This window comes from Lagopus leucura, unplaced genomic scaffold (genome assembly GCF_019238085.1).
Source record: "Lagopus leucura isolate 7727_CA_CO unplaced genomic scaffold, USGS_WTPT01 Super-Scaffold_739, whole genome shotgun sequence".
Lineage (NCBI taxonomy): Eukaryota > Metazoa > Chordata > Aves > Galliformes > Phasianidae > Lagopus > Lagopus leucura.
This window is the reverse complement of record NW_024962255.1, coordinates 13,910,434-13,935,652: the sequence shown is the minus strand read 5'-3', so window position 1 is coordinate 13,935,652 and position 25,219 is coordinate 13,910,434. Positions and strand designations below refer to the sequence as shown.

The window sequence follows — 25,219 nt, the reverse complement described above, 5'->3', positions numbered from 1 at the left end:
TATTCCTGGTAATTCCAGAGGCAGTTCTGTTCTCCATGCAAATTTCCCTGTATTTTATGGCCATAAAGACAGCACCATGGATGTGTCTGCACGCACTGCTTTACCAGCAATGCACATCCCTTCCAAGGCGAGTTCGCGCTCCGAATCAATGGGTTGCTCTGCACGTGGAACGCAAGTCCAGGTCCTCAAACGGAAGGGAATCCAAAGTGTCGCTGCAGAAACCATAGCTCTTTATAGAGATGTTGCCCAGGGCAAGGCGGAGGGGCCTCAGGTGGCGGCGGGAACCGGGTTCAGCCACCGCCCCCTCCCGCGGCCCGGTCGCGCTTCCGCCCGCGTCAGCTGACTGCCGCGAGGAAGCGGCGGCGCGAGCCCCGGCCCAGCCCCGAGCCGCCGTCGTCTGCGGAGCACCGTCCCGACCCCCCTCCGCCATGGCAGGGCTAGTAGTGAGCGGAGCCCAAGTAAGTGTCCGCGTCACGCCGCGCACCGCACCACCTGCCGCCGGCGCCTCTCCGCCTCTTCCCTCCATCTCTGCGGGGGGTCGGCTGCTGCCGCTGGGAGCCCCGCGGAGGCATCGACGCCTCCCGTCCGCCCGTGCGGGAGTTCGGAGCGCCGAGCGCTGCGCGTGGAGCCCGCCGCGATCGTGCTGCCCGTCGGCCCGGCACAGGGCGCTGTGCGCCTCCGCCCCGGGCGCTTGAGTGCAGGGGGTTCTCGTTCTGTCCCTGTCGCAGCTCCTGCAGGCTCGCCAGGTGCAAAGGGCTCGTTCCTGAGGCTTTGCTGGGGAGCACCTCTGTTTGCACAGCGATCTCCAGTCCGAGTTCTGCATCTGGCGGTCAGGCCGGGCGTGGGGTCTGCTGGCCTAGCGGTGACCCAAAAGCACCCCATTTGCTCCAGCGCTCAGCCAGCATGTGGACCCTGAGGGCTGTGGGAAGAAAGGAATGAAGCTTTGGTTCTTTCAGAAAATGGTATGCCGTTGACCGGGGTGCTGCCCCTCGGGTTGTTCCTGTGCTCTGGTTTCTGTTTCAGTGTGGAATTCCTGTAAGCATACATGTGATAGGGAGGCAAGTGGCTAATTGCGCAGCTGCCTCAGGAAATGGTTCCTGTGGTCTCTGCATGCGCTGTGGCCCAGAGGAGCGTTGTGGTTCCCTTGGGCCTGGAGTAAATCCCTCCGAGTGAAGCATAGCTTTCATTTGGCTTTGTGCCTAACATCATCCCACCTGCTAGCAGGTTACAGTGTCGTACCGTGCCCATCTGACTGGAAATGTTATTCACGTGTAATGCCCTTCAGTGGAAGGCAATATGTTTTTGAAATGAATCCAAAAGAGGGCCACGAACATGGTCAGAGCGCTGGAGCACCTCAGCTGTGAAGACAGGCTGAGGGAGCTGGGCTTGTTCTTAGCCTCTGAAAGTAAAGCCAAAGAGAGATATGACTACTGTTGACTGATGTTAATTTGTTATGTTTTAAATATTTTGTAAATGCGTATTTTTTTCCTGAATTGTATACAGTGTATTGAAGAGTCTGCGAGAAGGTCTGAGCTGCCCACAGCCATCTGATGCTGGGATCTGAGTGTTTCTTTGGGATCCTGAGCTGAGTACCAGTAATGAAGAGTGTTTGATGATGACCACCTCAGTTTGAGGTGGAGAATTAGGGAATAGAGACATCTTTATCTAGTTCTCATCCCATGGGGTGTTCTGTGCTGGGTATAGAGAATCGGAGAAACCTGCTGTTACTGGTGTGTCCTGTACCCAAGGAGCCTAGATGTCTTGGGCAAGGTGTATTTACTCTCATCTCTCAGTGATGACATCTCTAGATATGCACTTGAAAGCTCTTTTTTTTTTTTAGGGTTATTTGAGGTGGATGCAAAAGGAAGAATACCAGATTGTGTATATTTGGTTGTTTTCCTGAGCAAATTATTTTGAACTGAACGACTAAAAATGAAGAGACATTGTTTTTTTTTTTGCTTGTCCAGACTGTTGAAGACTTGCTTCATACCAGCATTGTTCAAGCAGCAGAAGAGTGAATAAATAATGCTCTCCAAAACTTATTGAAGAAGTCTTATTGTGTATTGCATAGCTGGTGATCTGACAGTTGCTGCTGTTGTTATAGTCAAGAGGGCTCTTGAGGATCCCAAGCAAGTTTATATAAAAGGGATAGAGATCTGAAGTGAGTGTACTTTGTAGGAAAATAAATCTGCTGGCTTAAATTCAAAAAGGTGCTTGTAACAGTGAATGAGCTGAAGTGGACTTTGTGCAAGTGAAATACCTTTCACAAGGCCTCAGCATAACAACTGTATGCCACCTACAAATACAACTGTGTCCAATCTGTTTGTACCACTTGTGCAAGTATATTTATATAGTATAGTGGTTCAAAGACTGAAGCTTTACAACACGTTATGCATTTTGCCTTTTGCATGCTTCAAAACCTGCTTAAATGAACTTTTTTCTTCAACTTCTGTTCTTGTGGACCTAGAACAGCTGAGGATAGGTAAGTTTCTGGAGCAGTGGGAATGCAGGTTGGAATTGCTTGCTCTATCTCCACCCCTGTGGGGGAGAGATGGTGGTTGGTGCTCTTGCTATGGCTGTACTTGCACGAGATTGTCTTACACTCCTAGTGTTCACGGACATCAAATTTTAGTTGCATCCATTACATGTTACACTGAATTACTGCTTTGTCTGAAATATTCTGCTGCTAAAATGGTGTCTCTCCAAGGGTTTGCAAGCATCTATTTATAGTAATCTACCTTTCTGTGAAGAGTGAAGCAATTCTTGTTTGTGTACTTCATGTATATTGTAAAATATGTTGTGGTTTTCTTAAATGAAAACTGAAGGGAAAATAAATAAATATACATACATGCTTAATTCAATGGAATGTGGAAAATCGTGTCTGTTATGTCCAAACTATTAGGATGTAAACTAGCTAAAACTTTTCCCGGGTCCTTATATTTAGTTTCTAATGTCATATGTATATCTAATAGCAGAAATTATTGTAAGAATAGGCATGTCATAACAAGAGGGAAAAAGTTGTTCAACTGAACTTCAAGCTACTTGTTTTCTGATCATAAAAATATTCCACTGCAGTGAGGTTTGTTTGCTCAAGGTATGGAACAAAGTGAATTAAATTGAATGTGATTCCATATGATCAGATTGCAGACATTATTATTGTGTAAGAAATGGGGATAATTTGCACAAGTACATGCCATCAGACTGATCTGCAGAGGAGTCTCTATTTACCAGAAAGTGAAGTACTATTAAAACAAAATTTAACCTTTCTGCATATTTTTCATCTAATATCCTGTAGGCCAGTGGGACATGGTCTTGAAATTGTATTAGATATCTAGGTAACAGCTGTATCTTATAGATAGTGATCTAACACAGTGATGAAATCCACTTAAATAGCAAGTTGCCATTTAAAGGCAACTAACATTTATTTAGCAAAATATTTGAAATGTCAATTTTGGATGAGTCAATACAGACATGAAGAGTTCATGACAATATGTTTAGCAGACTTTGTGGGGATTCTCTCTGAAGAAATCAAACCAGACCTCCAAGACAACAGAGCTGACAGAATACATGAAGTGTAATCATGTTATTGTTTGTGCCTTTCTGGAAATATCATCACTTACTTCATCATGGCTAAAGAGAAATAAGAATAGACTATTTTTACTACCATTAATTCTTCCTTTGTTTATTGAAGGTAGTTTAGATAGGTAGGTATTGAAAGGAAGAAAAATATACTTTAGCATTTAGGGTACAAAGGGGAGTGAAACAGCAGTTGTGTTGAAGCCAAAAATCTTTAAGAGTTAAATCACTGTGTAAACAAGCCTGTATTTTTGGTTTCTTCTATCTTGAGTGACCTTCTTGCTCTGTCTCTAGCATATCACTGGAAATAATAATCTTCTCAAAGAAGGGGTATGAAAATGGTTTGACTTTGTACTGATTGCTTTTTTTGTCCAAAGATTTTGTAATGTTCCTGTACTGAATGACTTCCGTACTGCAAAGCAAACTAGAAAGTCCTTTGAAAGACTTACAAAATGTTTTCCTTTGGAGTATCGGAAGGGTAATCTGAAGTAATGCTAAATTCAAGTATTAACAGTGGAACAGAATATGATACACTACTAGAAGGAATAAATGCAATGTGTTTGATCAAATTATTGTTACCTGAAATGAGAAAAATATGCTATATTGTAAATAGGACTAAGCACTTGTTAAGAATTAAGCTGATTGCACTGAAAGAAAAATGAGATTGTGATAGATTCTGCAGCAGTAAAAACTGATGTAGCTTGAAGCTGTAATGAATGTTCATTATACCGTATGTTGTCATTGGATCAATGAGACAGAATCTGGACAGGAAACTGTAAATAATCTACTTATGACATGCTTCCTTTTTGCTTTCAATTCTCAGGTGTCCTACATTAGTCAAGACTGTGAAGAAATTCCTGAATTCCTGGGAAGAAAATATGGACATATGGCAAAAAGACTAGATCTTAGCTTCAACTTGTTAAGGTATGTTGTAATGTTTAGGTTTTTCAAGTGCACTACAGGGCACCCACTCCAATCCTGGATTTTTTTTTTTTTTTTCTCCTCAAAATAGAAGCATACATATATGTGAGTTACATTCAGTTATTGTATGAGTTATACTGTTTTATCAATGTTTGTCTTCTCTTCTTTGGAACACAAGTAACCAGGTGAGTCTGTAAATATCTGGTGTAAATGTAAAAGATGCTCAGTATGATTTATTCTCTTCAAAATGGAAAATAAGCAATATTACCTGAAGAAGTGAAGAATGGGATGAAATGTGAATTATTCTTAACCAAAAAGCAAGTAAGTGTGTACTTCTCCGTTTCCTTTTTTATTTGTGAATCTTGTGTTATTGTAAATGATTTGTAATGCTCTGTTCCTAGGCTGCGTGTATGATCGATAAGCATACAGATGTCAGCCTAGTAAGATTATCACATTAAAAAAGATAATCAGAGATAAATGGAAAGCACTCAGTGGCATTGCAAGCTCACAAGAAAATCTATGAAGAAAGGTCTCCAGAGAGAGATCCTTCCTCAGTGGAAGTCAGCCCTTAAATGGAGTCTAGGAGAGGTGGAGCCAGCTCCACCCCTTCCGATCACGCAGATGAATTGCCTTCACTTGTGCTCCTGTGACTGACTCATTGCTTGCCTCAGGTGGTCAATCAGAGGTTCAGGCTATGATCCAACAGTTCCCCTACACTGTGTATGATTTTATTTTGTGGAGCTATATAGATAAGGGTTAAAGCTAAATGCAGTTAGAAGTTATAAATCAATTCTAAATTTTTTTTAACGTATGGATTGATTAATAATTTTATAGTATTCCCATTAATCATTAAGAAAATACTAAACAATACTCATTTTCATTTAATTGTGTGAAAAGCCTGGTGGGGTTCAGTATTGTATCTTTCAGATTTGAAACTTTGTAGATATGTAGGGAAAAAAAGTGGCATATAGTTGTCTTTTTAAGAAAGTGTAGTTTTTTAGCATTAGAACTGTACATTCTTTCTTTTTCCTTATGTTTCACTGGAAGGTAAACTCAGAACCTACCTGTGAGGAGTGAGTCATGTAGAAGTAACATGCTAGTTCTCCTAGCGAGAACAGTCATGGGTTTTATCTTACATAACGCTAATAAATGTTATCTTGAACTGCCATAAACTGAAAGACTGATTCCTGTATGCAAGAGGCTGCAGAGCAAAGGAGACACTTAATCTATGGATTGCCATTATCTTAAGCTTACCATATATCTGTCTTGTGGATGTATACCTGTGGCAACTGTAATCAGAAGAGAGATTATTGTCTATGTATTCATAGGGGGAGAAACTTTAAACTTGAAATATATCTTTAAAAAGTATTTTGGCTTTCTACAACAAATTTCTGTCAGTGTACGTGTAGGTTGAATGAAGAAGACCATGGGTTTTCACTCCTGCCGTGGATAAAAATGGGATTTGCTAGCATTAATAATATGCTAATATAAGGCACTTAGCCAGTCATCCTTTAAATAGGCACATAATGTACAATAGCTTTTCATGTCTACCACTGGATTGCTATGGTATTGGAAGAAAGTGTATGATGATGACTGTGAATTGCCACATTTTGGGATTTACTAGGTGGGAAATTGAAGTTAGTTCTAAAAATTAGCATATCAGTTCTATCGTTTGGACACAGCAGGTAAAAGCTAGGAAGAAGAGAGGAAATTGATTTGTTACTTGAGATACTTGTGGTAGCATTTTAATCTTTGCCTAAGCTATTTTCAATAAACTCTGCTGGATGTAACTTAATTTGAATCAGACCTGTAAGATTAGATGATCTGTAAGACATAAATATCTTCAACTCCAGCTGAAGTCAGTGGTATTCTGTAGGGTCTGTGTTTGATATTTAACTTTTTCAATTGGATACTCCTGTGTAGTGGAAATGCTGAGTCATGACCTGAAGCAGTGATTGAGCACCTGGTGGGAAGGCAGGGCCAACCCAGGGGAGCTCAGGTGCATGCAATGTTCCTGAGTGATTGGAAGGAGTAGAGCCAGGATCCACCCCTTTCAGAGCTCATTTCAAGGTTGGCCATGGAGGTTGGCCATCTTGTTGGAGATTCCTGTTTGCTTGAGGCTCTCTAAAGGTAAGTGCCTTCTTTCCTTTATTTCTGTGCCTGTGGCTGTTGCGTTTGAGCAAGTCCTCACTTGCTGCAGCCTAGGACTTTGCTGTTTTGCTGTTATTGCTGTGCTTTCCATTACATTCTCTAACAAATGTAATTGTTACATTCTCTAACAGAAAGAGAAATACACAGTGCTGTACTTATTAAAATCAGCACTGATTTTAACTGAACAGGATGCATATGCTCAGTCTCTTGAGGCTCTTTCTGATGGTACATGATCCTGAGGAGTGTCTCTTATAAAACTGTGACTGCTCAGTGTTCCCTGAATTTGAGCTGCGATGTCTAGTTAGCAAACAAGGGGATTTATGGGTTGTTTGGGTGTAGGTACCAAAGTCAATTCATGATTCTGCTCTAGTGTTCTTGGAGAAGTGAATTAATCTGAACTGGGTAATTATAGATTGACCGAAGGGAGAAGTTATTAGTAGTAAATAGATTAGTTTTCCTTGTATGATTCATTCTAGATCAGCATATGTGTGTGTTCTTTGAAGGAAAACAAATATAGTGGTCATTGATTTTCTCCAAGTAGTATCTGGGCCATAGAAATGCTGAGGAGTTTATTGCTTGTTCTCAATGTCAGATAGGAAATAAGTATTTACCAACTTCTGTGTTTTTTTCATATGGGGTTTTTCCTACTTTCCATAAGCAAGGGTACTGCTGTATTTTAAAAGGAGCCACCCTCGTGTACCAACTAAACAGTATATTGTGTTGCATAAGTATTAGTAGAAATTCTGAAAGCTTGACAAATTAACAATTGAGCAATGGAGGAAGCTTTTTTTCATTCTGTGGACACCAGTCACTTAATGTTGCTGTAATAAGTGTAGTTGCATGTGGAGCGAGAGAGAGATACAGTGTTTATAATGCGTTCACTTTTTGATCAGTTGGCAGCAGACAGTTCTTTCCAGGCGGTGCTGTCCTTTCAAATCCAGAAATTTTGTGTGGTTGTTGGCTTCCAGTCTTTATTGTGTGCGCGCATACATATGCACCTAAGAGATTCTTGTCATAAAGATAGATTTCCGCTTCATGATATGTGTGCCAGAATACTTCCTTACGCAAGAAATATGCATAATATTAGACTTGATTAAAAAATTACTGTAGTGAATGTCACTGATGTTTACACCATGGTAATGTAGATTACTTGGTTGCAAAGGTTAGGATAGCGCTAAGTAAGTAATTTTGTTGCTCAAAGAACTTTTGAATTTGTCCCTTAATTTCGTATTTCAGTAGATGATGTTGTGTATTTTTGGAAAATATTTTCTTGCTGTTGTAACAAAGCAAGGAGTTTATTCTCTACTATGCAACTCTTTTTTTTTTTTTTTTTTTTAAGTTGTTGAGCTAATATGTATTTAGATAATGATTTTTAAGAATTTAGGGATATTGTCTAATTTGCTATTGGTTGTGATGGCACTCCTGGCTCTAATCTTTGGTTCTGTGATTAAGAGTGATTATATGGGTTCAGTGTTCTCATTTTTGGTGGTTTTCTTACTTGGATTGCTCGTCTTGCTTCTTGGCTGTGATGAAAACAAATGAACACAAAAGAGGAGAATTAAATTGGAAAGGTCAAGTGTTTGTTTTTTTTTTTGTCTTGGGAAATTTATATGGAGAAATAAATTTTCACCACCTACAGAATTCTTCTCAGATTTGAGTCTTCCTTGCTGTTAAATAAAAATTGGGGCCAATATAGGCACTTTGTTCTTTGCATCAGATGTTGTAAGTCTAACAATGTTAGATAAATACAAATAGTTGCTCTTTAAGAGAGCTCTCTTACTTTTTATTTTGCCTTTTTGAAGAACTGCTCTCTATCCTACATTACCCAGCGTGTTGCGTGGATCCAACTCTTTTGGCAGCCAAAGCAAGTGACTGCTATCTCTTTCCCTCAGGAGGGAGGAGGAAAATAGGAGAGGTGAGTGGCAGAAAAGGTGGGAAAGAGGAAGAGTAGCAGCAATTTGTAGCAGCAATGAAACAAAGGGAAAATCTGGTGTGTATTTGAAGGCGTGGTGGTTGTAATCAACAAGATATAGTACAGCCCTATTCTGTCTCCTTTTCTACCGGTGGTAGACTAAATTCCTTCAACTCCAGATCACTGTAGTCCTCTTGTGAATTATTTCTTCTCATCCTGTTTTCTTCGCAAGTTTTGTTTAAACAGTTTCTAATGTGTTTTGTTGGACTGCTGAGAGGGTTGTGAAGAAGATGAAGCCAAGCTCTTGTCAGAGATGTACACCAAAAGGACTAGAGTTAGTCATTGCAGGCTGCAGCAAGGGAACAACTGTATGTAAGGGAAAAAAACTTCACAGTGAGAAAGATTGAGTGGAAGAAGTATTCAGGCTATAGAACCTTCATCCTAGGTGCTATTCAAAGTGCAACTGGACAGAGTCCCAATCAACCTGATCTAACTGTAAAGTTGCCCTGATTTGAGCAGTGGATTGATGACCTCTAGATGCCTCTTCCAACCTAAATTACGCTGTGATTCTGCATCTCTATTGGTGTGGTCGTCTGTAGCAAAATGGCCAGAATTAAAGCAGTTGTTTGGAGTTGTTAGTGATTTTCAGCTATTTTAGAAATGAACTAATACTGCGTATTTTAAATCAGGCATATTTCAGTTGCAGAGTTGTTTTGCTTTGGAATGCTACTTCTGAGTCTTATAGCAACTGTATTCGATAGTCTTCAATGGTAATAGAGTGCTGTAAGGGCCAATATTTTGTTCTGTAATATGTGGAATGCTATTCCCCAGTTTCCATTTAATGAAAGAATGGAGCACATGAAGGAAGATTACTGATTGCCTGTGCCAATGTTGCTGGGGTGCTTTGCTGAAAATAGTTTCAAAAGGGAATGTGGAACTGTTGACCATTAGAAGTTCAAGATTTCATTGGAAAAAGGTAAATAATAATTATTGGTGAAGGAAAGAAGGGAGTAAATAAGCAAAAATAACTGAAGTAGCAAGGAGAGTCTTGGATGAAATACGAAGTTTTTTTGTTGGGTACATCTTACTGTTTTGCAAGGAGAGAGAAACTATTCAAAGGTTCTTATAAGTGTTCTAGATAACCTTCTTTGTGCCAAAAATCTCCTTTCACATTAAAGGCTAAATGCGCTCAAGTGCCGAAATAACAGATGTCTGTGTTGTCCCTACTGTAGGGAACCTGCTTTGGCAGGAGGGTTGGACTTGATGATCTCTGGAGGTCCCTTCCAACCCCTGCAATTCTGTGATTCTGTGAAAAATAGATGCCTTGCTTTTATAAACAGCATCTACTTTTGGCCATCTTAGAAGTTCATCCTCTAATTTTGTGTTTTTAAATGCGAGCTATTTTTCTTACATAGACTTCTCCAGGCTCTAAACTGTGAGGCGGAAGGGAGAGTGAATCTTTTATCTTAGCCAATGAGGGAAAATTAATCCAATAATTGTGCTCAGGGAGATACAGATATCTCTTCCCTCTCTCTGGGGTGCAGATTATTTCTGCTAGGAGCATGAATAATTTGCACAGTGTGTGCTTGTGCATATTTTCCACTGTCCGATTAAGAAGGTCTGTATATGAAAACATCCCCTTGAACTTCAATCCTAGTCTGGAATGTTCCTCCACCACTTCTGTGAGGCTGAGGCTTTGTAGTGTCCTCTCTGTGGACTACAGATTGTTTATTTCCATCTTCTGCCTACTGTTCCTTGCCAGGGGAAAATAGGCAAGCAGCAGCTTGTGACGGGGCTTCAGTTTTGCAGGGTATGTTCCGTAAGTTGAGGATGCATAGGAGAGGTTTTTTTTTTTTTTTTCTTGCCACTTTCTCAGTCTGTGCAGCAATAAGAGATGCTGAGATCAGGCAGATGAACAACAAAAGGGAGATGAAAATAAAATCCAGAATTCAAAACAAAGCATGACGGACGTATATTTTAAAAGCCTTTAGACTGATCTTTGTAGCATTTTAAAGAGTTGAAGAAAATGGACTATTGTTAAAACTTTTTGATGGTTTTATTTATAAGGTAGAAAAATATTTTCACCATAATTGGATAACTCTTAATCGTAGCAATTGCATATTTATCAGTGTGAGGGGCTGTTATTAATGTAGCTGTCATGCACAAACACATTTCTGCATTAAATCCATTTAGTATGTGCATTATTCGGTCTAGAATGTCACCAGGACATCAAAGCCCCCTTAGGCATAAGAGCACAGTGCCCTGCTGTGGCTGCAGAAAGGGCTTGATCAATAAATGTAACATGTTAATGCAGAGCAAATAGAATAAAAGATTTCTTTGACAAGACATGAAAAATCACCTTGTGGCAGCTGGCATGGTGATGCCATTTCAGCGGAGACACTAGCAAAGTTGATCTGACAAGTAAAGAGGAGAGATGATGGTTATAAGGTGCTTTTGTTTCAAACTTCTTTCTTGACCTGTCAGGTTTTGAAGGAGCCTGAATGGCCCTTTTTTGTCATGTGAAAATTGTAGTCTTAAGCAGTTATGAAGCAGTTATCTCTTCTCAAATTGTGAATGCTGCTGTTTAATTGATTCACTTAGCATTTGAAACTGTCACGCATTAATAATTGCTAAATCCTGTAGATACTGCTCCAGTGTGTCATGCTTAAATGTGTAGTTATCAGAAAATTAATATCCTTAATGAACCGATGCTTTCAAACTAGCATTGCATGAAATCTCTTTTGCCCTTTCATTTGCTGAAGGTGTATTAGTCAGTTTTCAGAGCAACCCCTTCTGACAGTGGTGTGGTTTTATTTATTTTTTTTTTTTTGATGCCCGACAAATGCCAGCTTTGCTTTGGGTACATAGTGTGCTCAATGACAATAAATATAGTAATTATGCTGGAGTTAGTAATTAACATAATTATAGTCAATTACGACAAATACAGTGCAGAGCTAAATAAATGAGGGTGAGAAATTAGCAAGCGAATTGATTTACCTTACTTAGTGCTTTTTCTTGCAACTAGCAGTTGCCGATTTTCTGCACATGAAAGCGTTTTGTTTACAAATAGCTGATTGTGTTTTGAAATGGTTCTGTCTTATGGCTCTCACTCCTGTTTCCTTTACAGTGAGGTGAAGAGGACTGAAGTGTGGCATTGTGTTTAGGTGGAAGGAGCTGCTCTTCTCCTCACTGAATGCATTGTTAGAAAATACGTGTACTTTGTTTTATATAATCCTTACAGTATTGAGGGGAAAAAGTAGTTATTTTTCTTCACAAACCAAACACATTGCCATGGATGTTTTGGGAATATATTTGAACTCACTTAATTGTCGTGAGAATTTCCTAAGACATCTATATGTATGTTTATTTATTTATTGATAATGGAGAGGTATGCATAGCACTGGATAGCTACAGAAAGAATTGAAATAGTTAAAGTAATCCAAGTGTGTTGAAACAATATGCCCTTGTTCAGCCATCACTTTCAATAATTTAGAACCGCTGGACCAGCATAGAGGCATAGTATCATAACATTTGTGCACACTATAATTGCCTGTTTTGTTTCAAAATGATTTATAGTATGTTGTCTGAAATAAGAGTATTGAAGCTATGCAGTTAATCTGTTTCACTTTCCTTGTTTTGTTGTGGTTTTTCTTTCAAGCGTGACCACAGTTTACTATAGGAAAAGAAAATTAATATGTATAAGTATTGAAGATTTTATATTTTATTTTTAAAACTGAGATTCTTTTCTTATTCTAAGAATAAACAGGATAGGTTTTACAAATGTGCATAAATCCTGTACTTGAAATAGTTTATTGCTTCGAGGTAAATACAATTGTATCTAGAGACTTAACAAAGAGATAGCATTTGTTGCAGATAAGCAATCTGAGATATATACTTTCTTGATAATTTTTCTCTTGCTGTTGTGGTAATGTATCAAAATGCAGTGAGTAGATTTGTGGTTCACGAGGTGGGCGCTTAAAAGTCTACCCTTAAGGGATGTCCTGTGGTAAAGCACGAGATGCTCATTGTTTGTTTTTTTTTAAGTAACGTTGAAATGATATGAGTGTCTGATAAATAAAATGTACATTAACACTGCTAGGAGTAGTTGCTTTTAGAATTGATCCATTTGGAAATCAATTCACTAAATGAAATATTTATATACAAAGAGTCATTTAAATTATTTAAAATTAACAGATGCAATAGTTTTCCAGATGAAATCTTACATGTGTATTAATCATTATGGACTACATTATGCATAATTATCTTTCTATTAAAATGATTATAAAATAGTTGTGTCCTGTTATGCTGAAGACAAACATGATGACGTCCTTCATATACGGATAAAACCCTGGGAGTTGTATAAGAAAAAGTTTTAGAGGTGTATGTCTATTGAAAAAATGGAAGGCGGGTATTACCAATAATAAGAAGGATTTTTGATTTCAAACATTGTACTTTGGGTATTGATCAAACTGTAACCAAAATTAAATGAAGTCCTTGCTGTTTTTTTTCCCTTCTTTTTCCCTCTTTCTATGCTGCCTCCTCTTGAAAAGTGATGTATCAACAGGAACCAGATGTGATCTGAGTAATGTGTAAGGAGAACTTATTCAAAGTTTCCAAAAGAAGAAAATATAATAATATAAAGTACTACTAAGTGTTACTGTGTCTCACATGTAGCAGCGTTGCCTCTGTTTTGTTATTTTGTCAGCTTAAAATCTGCTTGTGGAATATTTGCGGTTTCAGAATATTTTCTGTATATGTTTTTGTTGCTTGTATGTCTTTCTGCTGTCTTGTAGTCATTGCTTTATTGTTGATGTGAAGGGGACCAGTGAATGAACTAATTTTAAAAATATCAAGTCTGTGGCTTACGGTATGTATTTAAATACTGCACTTTCATCTCCTCATACTGCACAAGGGACCAAAGTGTTTTTTTTTTCGATAGCGAAGTTAATTTTCCATATCTTTGCAGATATGTAAAGGGACACAGAGTATACAATAAATTGTCTTATTTCAGTTTTGTACTTGTAGCTTTTATCTTCTGTAGTTCCAATAGCATCTCTTTCTGTCCATTGATCCTTGCTTGACTTTTTATGGCCACATAGTCACTAACAGACTGTGAAAACTCTGTAATATATACACCTCTGACCCCCAGTGTTAGACATTATCCATTGATTTACTGTATCTGACAGATCAGAACATAACGCTGTATTCTTCTGCTTTTCTCAAGAAGACTTAACATTGTAGAAAGAGTTGTTTTGAGAATACATCACACGGCAGAATTGGGCAAAAACTTGTTACACCGACATGTCCTCAAAAGTTCACGTGTGTCCATGTTTTGTAGTAGAGAATTCCTGGCAGGATAACTGGAGCTATTAAATTAGATAAAAGTAAACACAGTGTGAGATTTGCCATTAAATAGAGTAAGTCAGTGAGCTTGAACTATTATATCCTTAACTGTAGCTAGTGAATGTTAGCATGATGGTTACTGAAAGTTTTCTTGGTGATATCCATCTTCATGGGAATGTTGCAAAGTCATGAGTAAAGGTGAAGTCTGTACTTCTTGACAAAGGTGAGTAATAAAGTTCCTCAGACTTCAGCAGAGATGAGATGTCACATTAGGCATCTATTGAGTCAAGGCTTGTTCACTGCATTTCCCAGGGAACTGATGATCATATCACATAATATTCTTTATATTTGAGTAAATGGGGAGTGAACTGCTTTTTCTTGGTCTGGTTTCCTGCATGAAATTTAAGTGGGTTTTGTTAGAGACATTGCAGGCTGAATCCATGTGTTTCTGTGCTTACTCTCTGGATATCTGGAGGGCTTTATTCATTGGAACGGTCGTGTCAGTTCCTCTTGCAAGACCTGTAACCGCTCATAAACAACAACAAAGAAGTTGTCTGGCAGGAATCTGTATTGGATTTAGAGAAAATCAGTTATTCAGTGAATGGAAGAGTACTGCAATAAGTAGGAAAAATATTGGCATTTGGAGAAGAGGTAGCTTAATGCATTTGCCTTTGCTTTCAAAGAAAGTTTGTCTATACAGTGCAAGTAATGATTTGGGGATTTCTTCTTTTATAGTTTATAGTTATCTGGATTTTGAGGCAAAGAACTGCTTTTTTTTTTTTTTTTTAATTGCATTGAGAGTTAAATAAAGGGATATATGAAGAGCACGTTATAGGTATAATAATCAAATGGCTCTTTCTTTCTTTCTGACTTTACTAATCTCTCTTACTCTAAAACAGTATTTCCTCATGATCGCTGTTATGAAACGAGTGAAGGCCTGCAGAAATAACTATTATCTGAGGACACGAAGCTTGACTGAAAGGAAGAACCTGCATTAACTCTGAAGCTATTGTCTCTTTTGCTCTCTGTTTTGTTGGAAGGTATCTTCTCTGTTTGACTGAGAAGGCAAGATTCTCAACGCCTAACTGCAGCTGTTAAGAACTTGATTAGTCTTGCTTACCATCACTGAGTAAGAAGGGCTTCTGTCTTCCAGTGTTCAACAAACCTGCTGAGTGATTATGCTACACTAGCTAGCTTGGACTTGGCATAAAAAATCTATCAGATGCTTCTGTTCATTTATTGCTTGTTTACTATATTTTGTTTTCTGTGGCTTGTGCCATTTTTGAGATCTTACAATTTTATGTAAATCAACTTTACATTATTTGGAGATGGTTTTTCGGTTGAAAAAAAAACAACCCCAAGACCCTTAGCTAGTGCAAGTGTGAAGAATGAGTATCACGAAAGTGCAAAAGGGCTGTGCGTTGTACTCGAGCTAACGAGCCAGCCTGTCAAATCAGACATGTTAAACAATAATTATACTGTCTTTAAGGTCATAGCTGATGCAGTGCTGTAGCTCAGTTCCTGGCTCTTACTGTGAACTGAAGCTGGCAGTCGTGGATCTTGGTGGTTTTGTTTTGTTTCGTTTCATATTGTCTGTCGTCTTGATCATGCTTGCATCATGATGAGTGAGTTGCTCCCTGGAAGAGATAGAAGATCTGCTGGCTGTCATTTCTTTTCTTTACAATTTGTTCTCCATTTTTATCTTCATTTGCCTACTGAGTCCATTAATGGAAGCAGTGAATATTCTTCATATAACATGGCCGTAAGAGTTTGTACTTTTTTGAAGCCATCTAGTAGCTCACATTTGTGTTTACTTTTGCTATGCTGAAAATTTATAGTAATCTCTTTTAAAAGAAAAGAGACAAATTGGAGATGCAAAAATGAGTCATACTATAAGACAGTTATAATCTATCCAAAACTCAGGACAGTTGGTAACATTCTTGCTCATTGGATGGAATACCATTGAACTGTAGAATAGATGGTCTTCAAATGCTAAAGTGTAATATTTTCTCCTGCACTGTTGGTATCTAAGCTGCACTGGTAGGTAATAGTACCTGAATGCATACACACCTCCAGTTCATTTCTTCACTGAAAGAATAGTGTGTGGGGAATGCTGCTTTCAGAGATAGTTTGCTGGCATCACACACACACAAACACACACACACATACACGTGTACACAGCTTAATGTCTCTTTATATATAATGTGTGTATATTAAATGTGTATATTATTTTTAATACATAAAAATTTGGGGGGTGATCAAGTATTTAGTCTACTTTGATTTAATAGTTGAAATATGGCTTTGTCACTACTAACCTTCTCGTACTCAACATAGGAAGAAATAATGTATTACTTAAGGATTACTAATAAAAAGGAAACACATCAGTGATGGGAGAAAGAACTGAGCTGATAGATGAAAAGAAAAGTGGTCTCAGAATGAAAAAATGCTGAAATAACTCAAGAAATATAAGATTTAATAAAAAAAGAACTTGGACAAACATCTGTCTTCCTTGCGATTGCTTTATCCAAAGCTACCTTCATACTTGCAAGGTTTTGTTATTTTTAAACTCCTTTCTCCGCAGACTTCAGAAATACTCTGTATTGGTCTTGGCATCAGCTCTTATTGAGGTTGATAGGTGGAAAGCTACATCGATGTGATGTTTTTACTTTAGTGGTGATTGATGCATATCTTGTATTATGGACTGTTTGGCATAGGTACAGTATCACTGTTTGATCTTAGTAAAAGTAAGGCTCTTTGTCAATATTGCTGTTGTGAAGACTAGAGCAAGAACGTTTGGCTTATTACTTGTCAACACCTTTTTTTTCTTTCTTCTTTTTGTAAAATTAAAGGAGCTAGAATAGGAGGTGGTCTTTTCTAAATCCATATGAAGCTTAAGTGCTTCATTCTTTCATTTTTTGTATAATGTAGTTAGTGTACTGATATAAATGCTCAGTCCTTAATTTCTATGTTTGCATTAAGCATCTGTTTCTAGGGATTGCTTTGCTGAATGTTAAAAGATGTGGAGTGTGTAGTTAAAATGCACTTAATGATATTCAAAATGTGATTCACATTTTATAAACCAACTGCTTTTGCTACTTGGCTGTCGGGCCAATTGGTGCTGTTAGTTCCTTGTGAACACTTGGAAAGACATTGTAGTACTTAACGTTTTTAAACTGCTTTTAGAAATTTGAGCTGCCTTTCCCTTAGAATATTAATCTATGATCGGATATGCCAACAGGGAACTCGATGAATTTTACGGAAAAGCTACGTATTACCTACACTTCATAAGTTCATGAATCGTATTTTCCAGCAGTTAGTTTGAAGATCAGTTATCATTTGTATTCTTTGTAAGAGAAGCTTGTACTTGCAGTGAATTGCACCACTTTTTAAGTATCAATGTAGATATTTACTAATCATCAGTATATATATTTTTTCTGCATGATCTCAAGACCAGTTTTTAATTGTTTGAAGCATCCAATTATGTATTTGGAGCAACAGAGCAGCTTTTTATGACCAGGGTATGGTTAGAGTGATGAAGTTTTATTTTGGTGACTGTAGTTTGGTCATGTCCTAAGTGCTGAAAATGTTTCTGCAATTGAGTGTAAAATCTCTTAATGCACATGGAAATCGTGTAGGAAAAGTGTATGCAAAACATCTTGCATGTCAAGGGACTATCATCTGCTGCAGTGCCATGACTCTACAAGGCCACGTGGGTACATCAACTCCGGGTAAGGATGTTGTGTTTTAGGCTTCTGCACTTTGAAGACCTTTTTGCTGGAAGAAAAATGAAAACTTGACCTGGTTATATAAGCAATAAAAGGTACTCATTATTTTGAAGTGCTTGAAGGCAGAGGGAAGAGGCATTCTAGAAGTGCCAGGGATTAGCAGTATAAATAAATGTTCAGAAAACTCTGGTTCCAACACAATTAGATTAAGATTATTTGACAGTCTAGTGTCTGGATGGTAAAATTACAGCTGCTTAAAGGTCTGAATTTTTTCTTTTTCAACCTATTAACTTGCATTTAATACATTTTTTATCTTGGGCAGTGAAGTACTTGGGAATAGCAGAGAGACAGTTGTGTGACTGTGATTACGTTGGAGTGACTTTGGGGGGGGGAAAAACATGGAGAAATATGGTTTTTCAAGGAATGGAAACTAGCCAGTTGGAGTGTGTGTGTGTGTGTGCGTGCGTGCCTGGTTTACTTCTTTCCATCTCACTTTTCCTACTTTTCTTCTTCCCCAATTCAGCTCCTTAAATCAGAGGAAAGGTGCTGAAGGTGTTGTAGGCTAGCTGTGTTTTGTTGCTGTCTGGGAGATGTGGGTGCAACATGAGGTTCTCCTTTCCTTCCAGAACCTGCAAATTCTCTCTTATGGTCACTGTTTTGTTTGTAGTCAGGAGCTAGGCGTTAAGTAGCTCAGCTGTTCCTGTGGAGTGTTGGTTCCAGTTTTATCAGGTGCACAACTACTTAATTGTTTCTAACCTAAGTGGGGGAGTGTCAGAGTATTGTACTTTTACTGTTAATGCTTTGGCTTCCTTTAAGTAAGTCATATCAACAAATGGTTTGTTACTACTGCTGATAATAAGGCTTTTCAAATGTCATATGACATATCTCTAATGAGAATCTATTTCTACCCATTTAATATAGGCTTCTACTTAGTCACCAAATGAGAGACTCTGGCCAGTGCAACCTCAGGTGTTTTGAAACAAGAGCTTCATCTGCGTTTAAATGACTAAGCAACAGGAAAAGGATTTTCTTAGGTTGAGCCAGGGACTAATGTGTTACTCTGGATTTTTTTTTTTTTTTTGCTATCATTTGTCTTGCTTTTTACTAATTGGTTAATGGAGGAAGAGCAGATACTTGGCTGTACCAAGCTAAATGTAATGGGTGACTATTTCTTTGCATGTTGTAGTACAGCAGACGATAATCTTGATTAACTCTGGTGCTTAAGGCCAAAGTGAAAGGTGAAGTCAGCTTTAAGTTACTGTCCTGCACTTTGTTTCCATTGGGCCTTCTGTGTGGAAACAGAAGTGTACTGGAAGCAATTAAGACTAATGTGGGAGGGAAGAGTAGAGCTAGAACCCCATCAGCATAGCTGGTGACGATTAAGTTGACGATTAAGTATCATTTAAGATACATTTAAAGCATAGCTTGTTGCTATTTTTTGCCCCAGAATGAATAAATAACTGATGTTGTATTAAATACGTGTTACTAGTAGGCAGAGTAGTGTCAGAATTATTCAGTAAGCTTAATTGTGTTCACAGAAGCATCAAGTGTTTCAGGCCTGTACCTTTTGTTTAATGTGGTATCAGGAATTCTGATTTCCATATAAGTCTCATTCTTAAATGATAATTCTTACTGTGTTCTCAACCTTTTTCTCCTAGTGAAAATGCACAAGTCTGCAAAAAAAAAAAAAAGATACATAGGTACAGATTTACCCATGTAAAAGAGATTTGATTTCTTAATTTTTTTTCTGCTGCTTTTCAAGCCTTTTACTCTTTGCAGAAGAAAAAAATTTCCTTTTCATAGAGTTTCTATTCTGAAATAAGAGAATTCCTTGTTTGGATCTATCTAGTTGAACAGAACTAACCTTGTTCATATTATAGTCTGTTCACATTGGTGCATACATGTAGAAAGCTAGATGTTATTCATTTCAGTCCTGTGCAGGTCTGTTTTTCCGCAATGTTTATAAATCCCTTTGTGCTACAGAGCCTTTTATTTATTTATATTAAGGCCTTCTTGTCTCCTTAAATGATCATTGAACAGAGAAAGTAAATTGCTGTTGAAATCCTCTCACTGATGATTTCAGCTAGACCAAGTGGTAGTCTATTAAAAACAAACACCTTCCTTCCCATTTTACTGTCTAACTGACAGAGTGTATAAGAGTGGAAAGCTTTGACCCCAGAAGGCTTTGAATGATAGACTCTTTTCAGATTCTTGTGTAAATCATGCTAAGACCCAATATGTAGGCTTGACAGTTCTTCTCTGAGTTTGACATTGCAACTTAGAGCTTTTATGTTATTTAAATGTACTAAAATGCACCCTGAATAAAACTACAGGTGCTGATACACTTCTATTAGAGCATAGTAATACTTGGCTTGGAAAAACTCCAAAGCTGGTGAAAGAGTTAAGCAAAGCAGCCAGAAACCATTTTCAGCTTTTACTTTGCAGATACAACCTTTTAAGCATACCTACGTTTACCTGCAATGGCAATCGTTTTGCATTTTAATGACAAATCAAGTACGCTAACTTGCATTTGAAACGAAAGTGCCTTAAATGTCTCTGGCTGTCAGAATGAGATGTTAGGAGCTTGATGAAAAGAGAACAAAGAAGACAAAGTATGAAGCCTAGATACAGTGCAAAATGAAATAAAACCTTGTATGGCCTGTCAGGGGTGTCAGTTGATATTCCTATCTAAAGCACATTATAGTATTACTTTGCAGCTCATAGCTTACTCATCTGTCTTTTTTAATTCATCACATTCTAGCCCACATCTTTTAAGTCCCATGTGTCAACAATGGAAGAAATCTGTTAATTGACAAATGAGTGTCACAAATGTGAATTGGTGCCTTTACATCAGAGGCAGGTAGTCTCTGTTGTTTTTTGTCGGCTCTATTATTGGCATAAGCCAGTGTAAGACATCTGTCTTTGCCAGAATGAGAGATGACAGCCAAAGAAGGGCTGTCATTGTTTTAGTGCATGTTCATTCTGCTGAGATACTGTATAAAGATAAAATGTCAGTTAAAAGAATATGAAAAACTATTGGGAGGAAGTCCTTAAATTACTTGGGAAGGGGACCCGGGAATTGGTGCCAGAAATGAAATCGAACGTTCCAGTTTGCATCTATCACATCAATTTAAAAATAATACTTTCTGAGTAACTGGGTCACTTTATAAGGCGTTTAGGAAAACGTTAGGCTGTGTTGGCATAATTAGCTCATAAGATGGAAAGAAAAAACACACCTCCATAGGATATGAGTTTATTTATTACAAGTTCATTTTTTCAGACATCTATAGAATTGTCTCAATAAAAATACGCTCTGTAGCATCTCTGGCGTTGATTTGCATCTGTTTTGAAATACTGAAATTGCTCTTTTCCAATTGCTTTTTCTGTTATATTTCTATTTTAGATTGATGAATAACATAATGAAATAAAAAGCATAGCCAGCTGTGAGTTGATGAGACATTTAATAGGAAGAAAATTATTAACATGGTTCTGGGATGTCTAGAGGGTGTAAACTACACAAGTTACTCCCAAATGACTAAATTTCTTTATTGCAGTAAATGATTTTTTAATACTGGATAGTAAAAAAGAAAGGAGGAGGGTATTTTAATGAAGGAGGTGAAAAAGAGGAATAGAGCAAAAAATATTATGAAAGACCATCCTCCTCCTCTCTATTTCATGTAAAAACAATCATAAGATAGATCAGTGTTAATCTACTTTAACAAGAATATGATCCAAGACACTGCCATTGTGCCCCTGCCCATTCCAAAATGACCTGTGACTTGAGCTTCAGAATGACCTTCTCTCAGCTTTTGTTTTTGTGGATTGAGTTGACAGAATCCAGTGAAGGACTAAATCTTGAACTATACTGAGGTAGTACGTGTTGAAATTTTGTGATGTTTCTAAATAATAAATTATGTACATCTCACTGAAAGTAACATCTATTTATTTCCATGGACTACAGCAGATACAAAGAGCACAGTAATGCTATTTGATTGAGCAAATTCTCTGCCACTCCTTTCAAGGTAGTCACCATTATTAGCTGATTTGCATGGATGAGCTGATAGATATACTCTTTATTTTGTGATGTGGCAGCTGTGCATTGCTGTCTAGAATGTGACTTGTCTTTCATGTTGCTGTCACTACTACTAAAATACATCACCCATTGCCTTACTGTGCTGATAGCCACTGTTTGGTCTCCATAAATGTTCAGCAAGTGTCAATGAATGTTAATAGGTGCCATTTTTTTCTGCATAGAGGAATTCAGTGACACACCTTGGCTTCATCTGTACTTCTGTGTTGGATGCCATTGTCAGTCTGTCCATCTGCTGCCATCTGTGACATGGTAACAACATGTAATGGAATACTGACAGGATGGTTCAGCCTCTACTGTCATACCACTAACATCCACCTCTGATATTCTGGGTCACCATAATAAAATAAGATGCATTTCTTTTGGAGCAGCCTATATGTTAAGTGTCTTAGTTTTAGAATTACTTGTTCTTGCATTTTAAATAAAGCTCTTGGTGTAGTAGATTGTAGAAGGTCTGAGCTTTGGTGCAATGTAGGTAGAATTGTCATTCATAACTTTGGATTTGTCTGTTTTTTGCTTTTTTTCAACTTCCAGCAAATATTTGAGCAGTAGAAAATGTCTAATTGATGTTTTTCCCTCCTCACTGTCTAACCTTGAGTGCTCTGGTTTTATTTGCTTTTGGTATAACTTATCTCTAAAGGTACATCCTACCTGTTTTACTGCAGTTTGTACTTAATTTTGATTGCAAGATCAAAAGAATAAAAATAAAGTTAAATGATGGGTGTTAGTAATTTTGGAGGTCTTTGGTCTCTTATGTCATAAAGCCAAGGATGAGTTGCAGACAACTTCCAGCTCGTCATTTTAACTTGTTGGATAGAAATACTATGGCTTTGTAAATAGATCTTCCTTTAAATGTAATACTAAGAGGGAAGGTGGTTTATGTTGCTAAAATCTACTTTAAAAAACAAACAAAAACCCTCAAAGTTCAAAAAGTATAATTCATGAAACTTAAGGATTATTTCCTTCTTTGTACACAAAGATTAATGTGCCTTAGTTAATTAACAGTATTTTCATTAGTGGAAACCCTATTCTTCCATTTACAGCCTTGTAAGGTAGTAATCATTCCACCTTCCAGCTAGGTGTTTTAATTTCCAGTCAAAAGTGGTGTTATGTAAAGTGCCAGGCACATCTTCTCAGACTGGTTTTTACTAATCACTTTGCAACTTCAGCTCCTTTTGAGAAATGGGGAGGTAATATCTCCATTTTACAGAGGACACAGCTGAAAGGTGAGGAAGCCTTGCTGATTAACTGTAGAAGCCAAGGGTAACTTTCAGCCCTTCATATTAGTTTGCATAGACACGTGTTGTCAACAATAATGGTTGGCACCTCCCACCTCTGGCTCTGTAATGCTCCTGAAAATACTTTCTGTGTTATGTGTTATGAAGCTACATTTCATATTACTTGATAGCAAGTACATCAACAGTGTTGAAGATCCATCTGAGACTGAAAAGAAAGTAAGAATTTGAATGTGTTGTAGACATTGAAGAACAGTTTTTACCTTCAAGTGGACCAGGATTTCCTCATATTTATTCTCTCCTACCTCAATGTTATATAATTAAAAACAACAACAACAGCAACAAAAACTAAGTAAACTGAGCCTGTTTCTTCTCTTGTTGAATTTTTATTTTTTAGTTAGGGAAGGAGTTGTTGAGTAAGAATAACTGTGAAGAAAAGATCTAATCTCTATAAAATAAGTAAATGAACTTCCTTGTGAAAATTCACGTGTGGGAAAAACAATTGTAGTGCATTAGTATTCTATCCTGTCCCATACTTAGTGTTTACTGCAACAACTTAAAGGAAAATGTAAATATATTAAATATAAAAATGTCGTACATGTGTGTGCATACCATCTTGGCCATATCCCCCTCCCAACTGCCAGCTGTCATACAGAATCTGAAACAGACAAAAATTTATTGGGTAGTATTTAGAAACATGTCAGTGGTAACGACTAGATCTCTGATTTCAATTATCACCTACTAAATTTAGGCTAATGTAATGCATTTGTAGACCTGTTGAATGCACTTGACATCATGTTTAAAATATTTGAAACTGCACTGTTTTTTAATATCATATGTTGACCACTTTCTTTTTCCTACACACATCTGGTGCATGGCAGCAGGCGTCCCATGTGACCCATAAAAACTTCAGTTACACTACTTTGAATGTTTTTTTTTTCTTCAGATAATATTTCAGCAAAGGAGAAGAAAGTAGTCTGAGGTTACAACACAAAAATTTTCTTAATGAAATACTACTCTGATATTATTCTGTAGAATGACTGGGTCACGTGGCAGCCATGATTTTGTACTTCCTTTGTTTTGTTACATTAATGGAAATTAGAGTCTGAGTTCAAGTAAGTTTGTGTTCTGTTTTACTTGCTCTGTAAATATTTTATCTGCTATTAGTTTAGTAGTATTGAAGAGGGAACTTTCAAAAAATTTTTTTTCCAAATAACGTAGTAATTTATAGTACTGCAAGATGTTCTTTTATCTTTCAATCTTTTATGCTTTCCCTGCGCATCGTTCTCATGCATACTTGCTAACTCTATCTGCTGATGTTTGCAGCTCTGAGCATGCCTTTTAGCCATCAGGATAGTGACCTTCAAAGTTGTGTCCATACCTATGGGCAAGTAATGTAAGAAATGTTGTCTTTAACTGTGTTTAGGCTACTTTAAACAAGATCATTGGCCCCGTCTTGGTAGCTGCATGGGGCAAGTGTGGGGAATTTTGGAGGAATAAACATCATCCTTTTCTTTCTTTCTTTTTTTTTTTTAAAGCAAGTCCCTGGCTTGCTTATAGTAACTGTGCTTTGTTTTGTTTTTTTTTCATCTCAGAATCTATTTTTCGTTAATAATCTTCTCTGGTTGTTCGAATATTTTTTTTTCACATTGCTTCCAGACATTCTTTAAGTGTTCAGTCCTTAAAAATCTAAAAAATGTTTTTAACTGAAATTGTTTAAAAAAAAAAAAATTATGAGCGCCTTACCTTTTTCTGAAATACAAGGCAGAATAGTAGAAGCATTTCAAAAGGGATTTAGAAGCAAGTCTTCTGGACAAGGAAACAAATCCTGAACGTGAAATTTCAGTAGTTGTATATAGCTCTACTGAAATGGCAAAATGGTGAAACGGTAAGGATTTAGGCTTACTGTTCGTTGTTTTCAGAATTGCTAGAAGTGTTTTGAATGGCAAGTTTCAGGAATAGTCTTTCTTGACCCTTATTTTCTGAAGATTTTCTTTAGTTTTCATATGGGAAGTGTCTATGATTACTTGGAAATCTTCCAAGTTGAGCATGGATGCAGATGGCATTCAATAGTTGCAGTGGACCTACGTAGCTTCATGGTGTAATTGAAGTTACTGCAGAAAAGCAGCAATATTTCCTGTGTAGACTTAAGATTGTCTACAATAAATCTAAAGGTCATAATTGATCAAAAGAAGTCACAGAATATATATATGTAACTTTATTTTATCCATACTGTATAGATCATCTTTTCATAGAGGTGCATTTT

General features: G+C 37.5%; 1 protein-coding gene across 2 annotated transcripts in view; it reads left to right on the top strand.

Moving 5' to 3' along the window:
* Positions 1-368: 368 nt before the first annotated feature.
* LRMDA (leucine rich melanocyte differentiation associated) overlaps positions 369-25,219 on the top strand; it is a 673,100-nt gene continuing 648,249 nt past the window's right edge. For both annotated transcript variants that reach the window (XM_042862914.1, XM_042862912.1), the window contains exons 1-2: positions 369-458; positions 4,400-4,500. In XM_042862914.1, the coding sequence (XP_042718848.1) occupies positions 429-458; positions 4,400-4,500 (131 nt within the window). In that variant the 5' untranslated portion in view covers positions 369-428. The remainder of the gene's footprint in view (positions 459-4,399; positions 4,501-25,219) is intronic.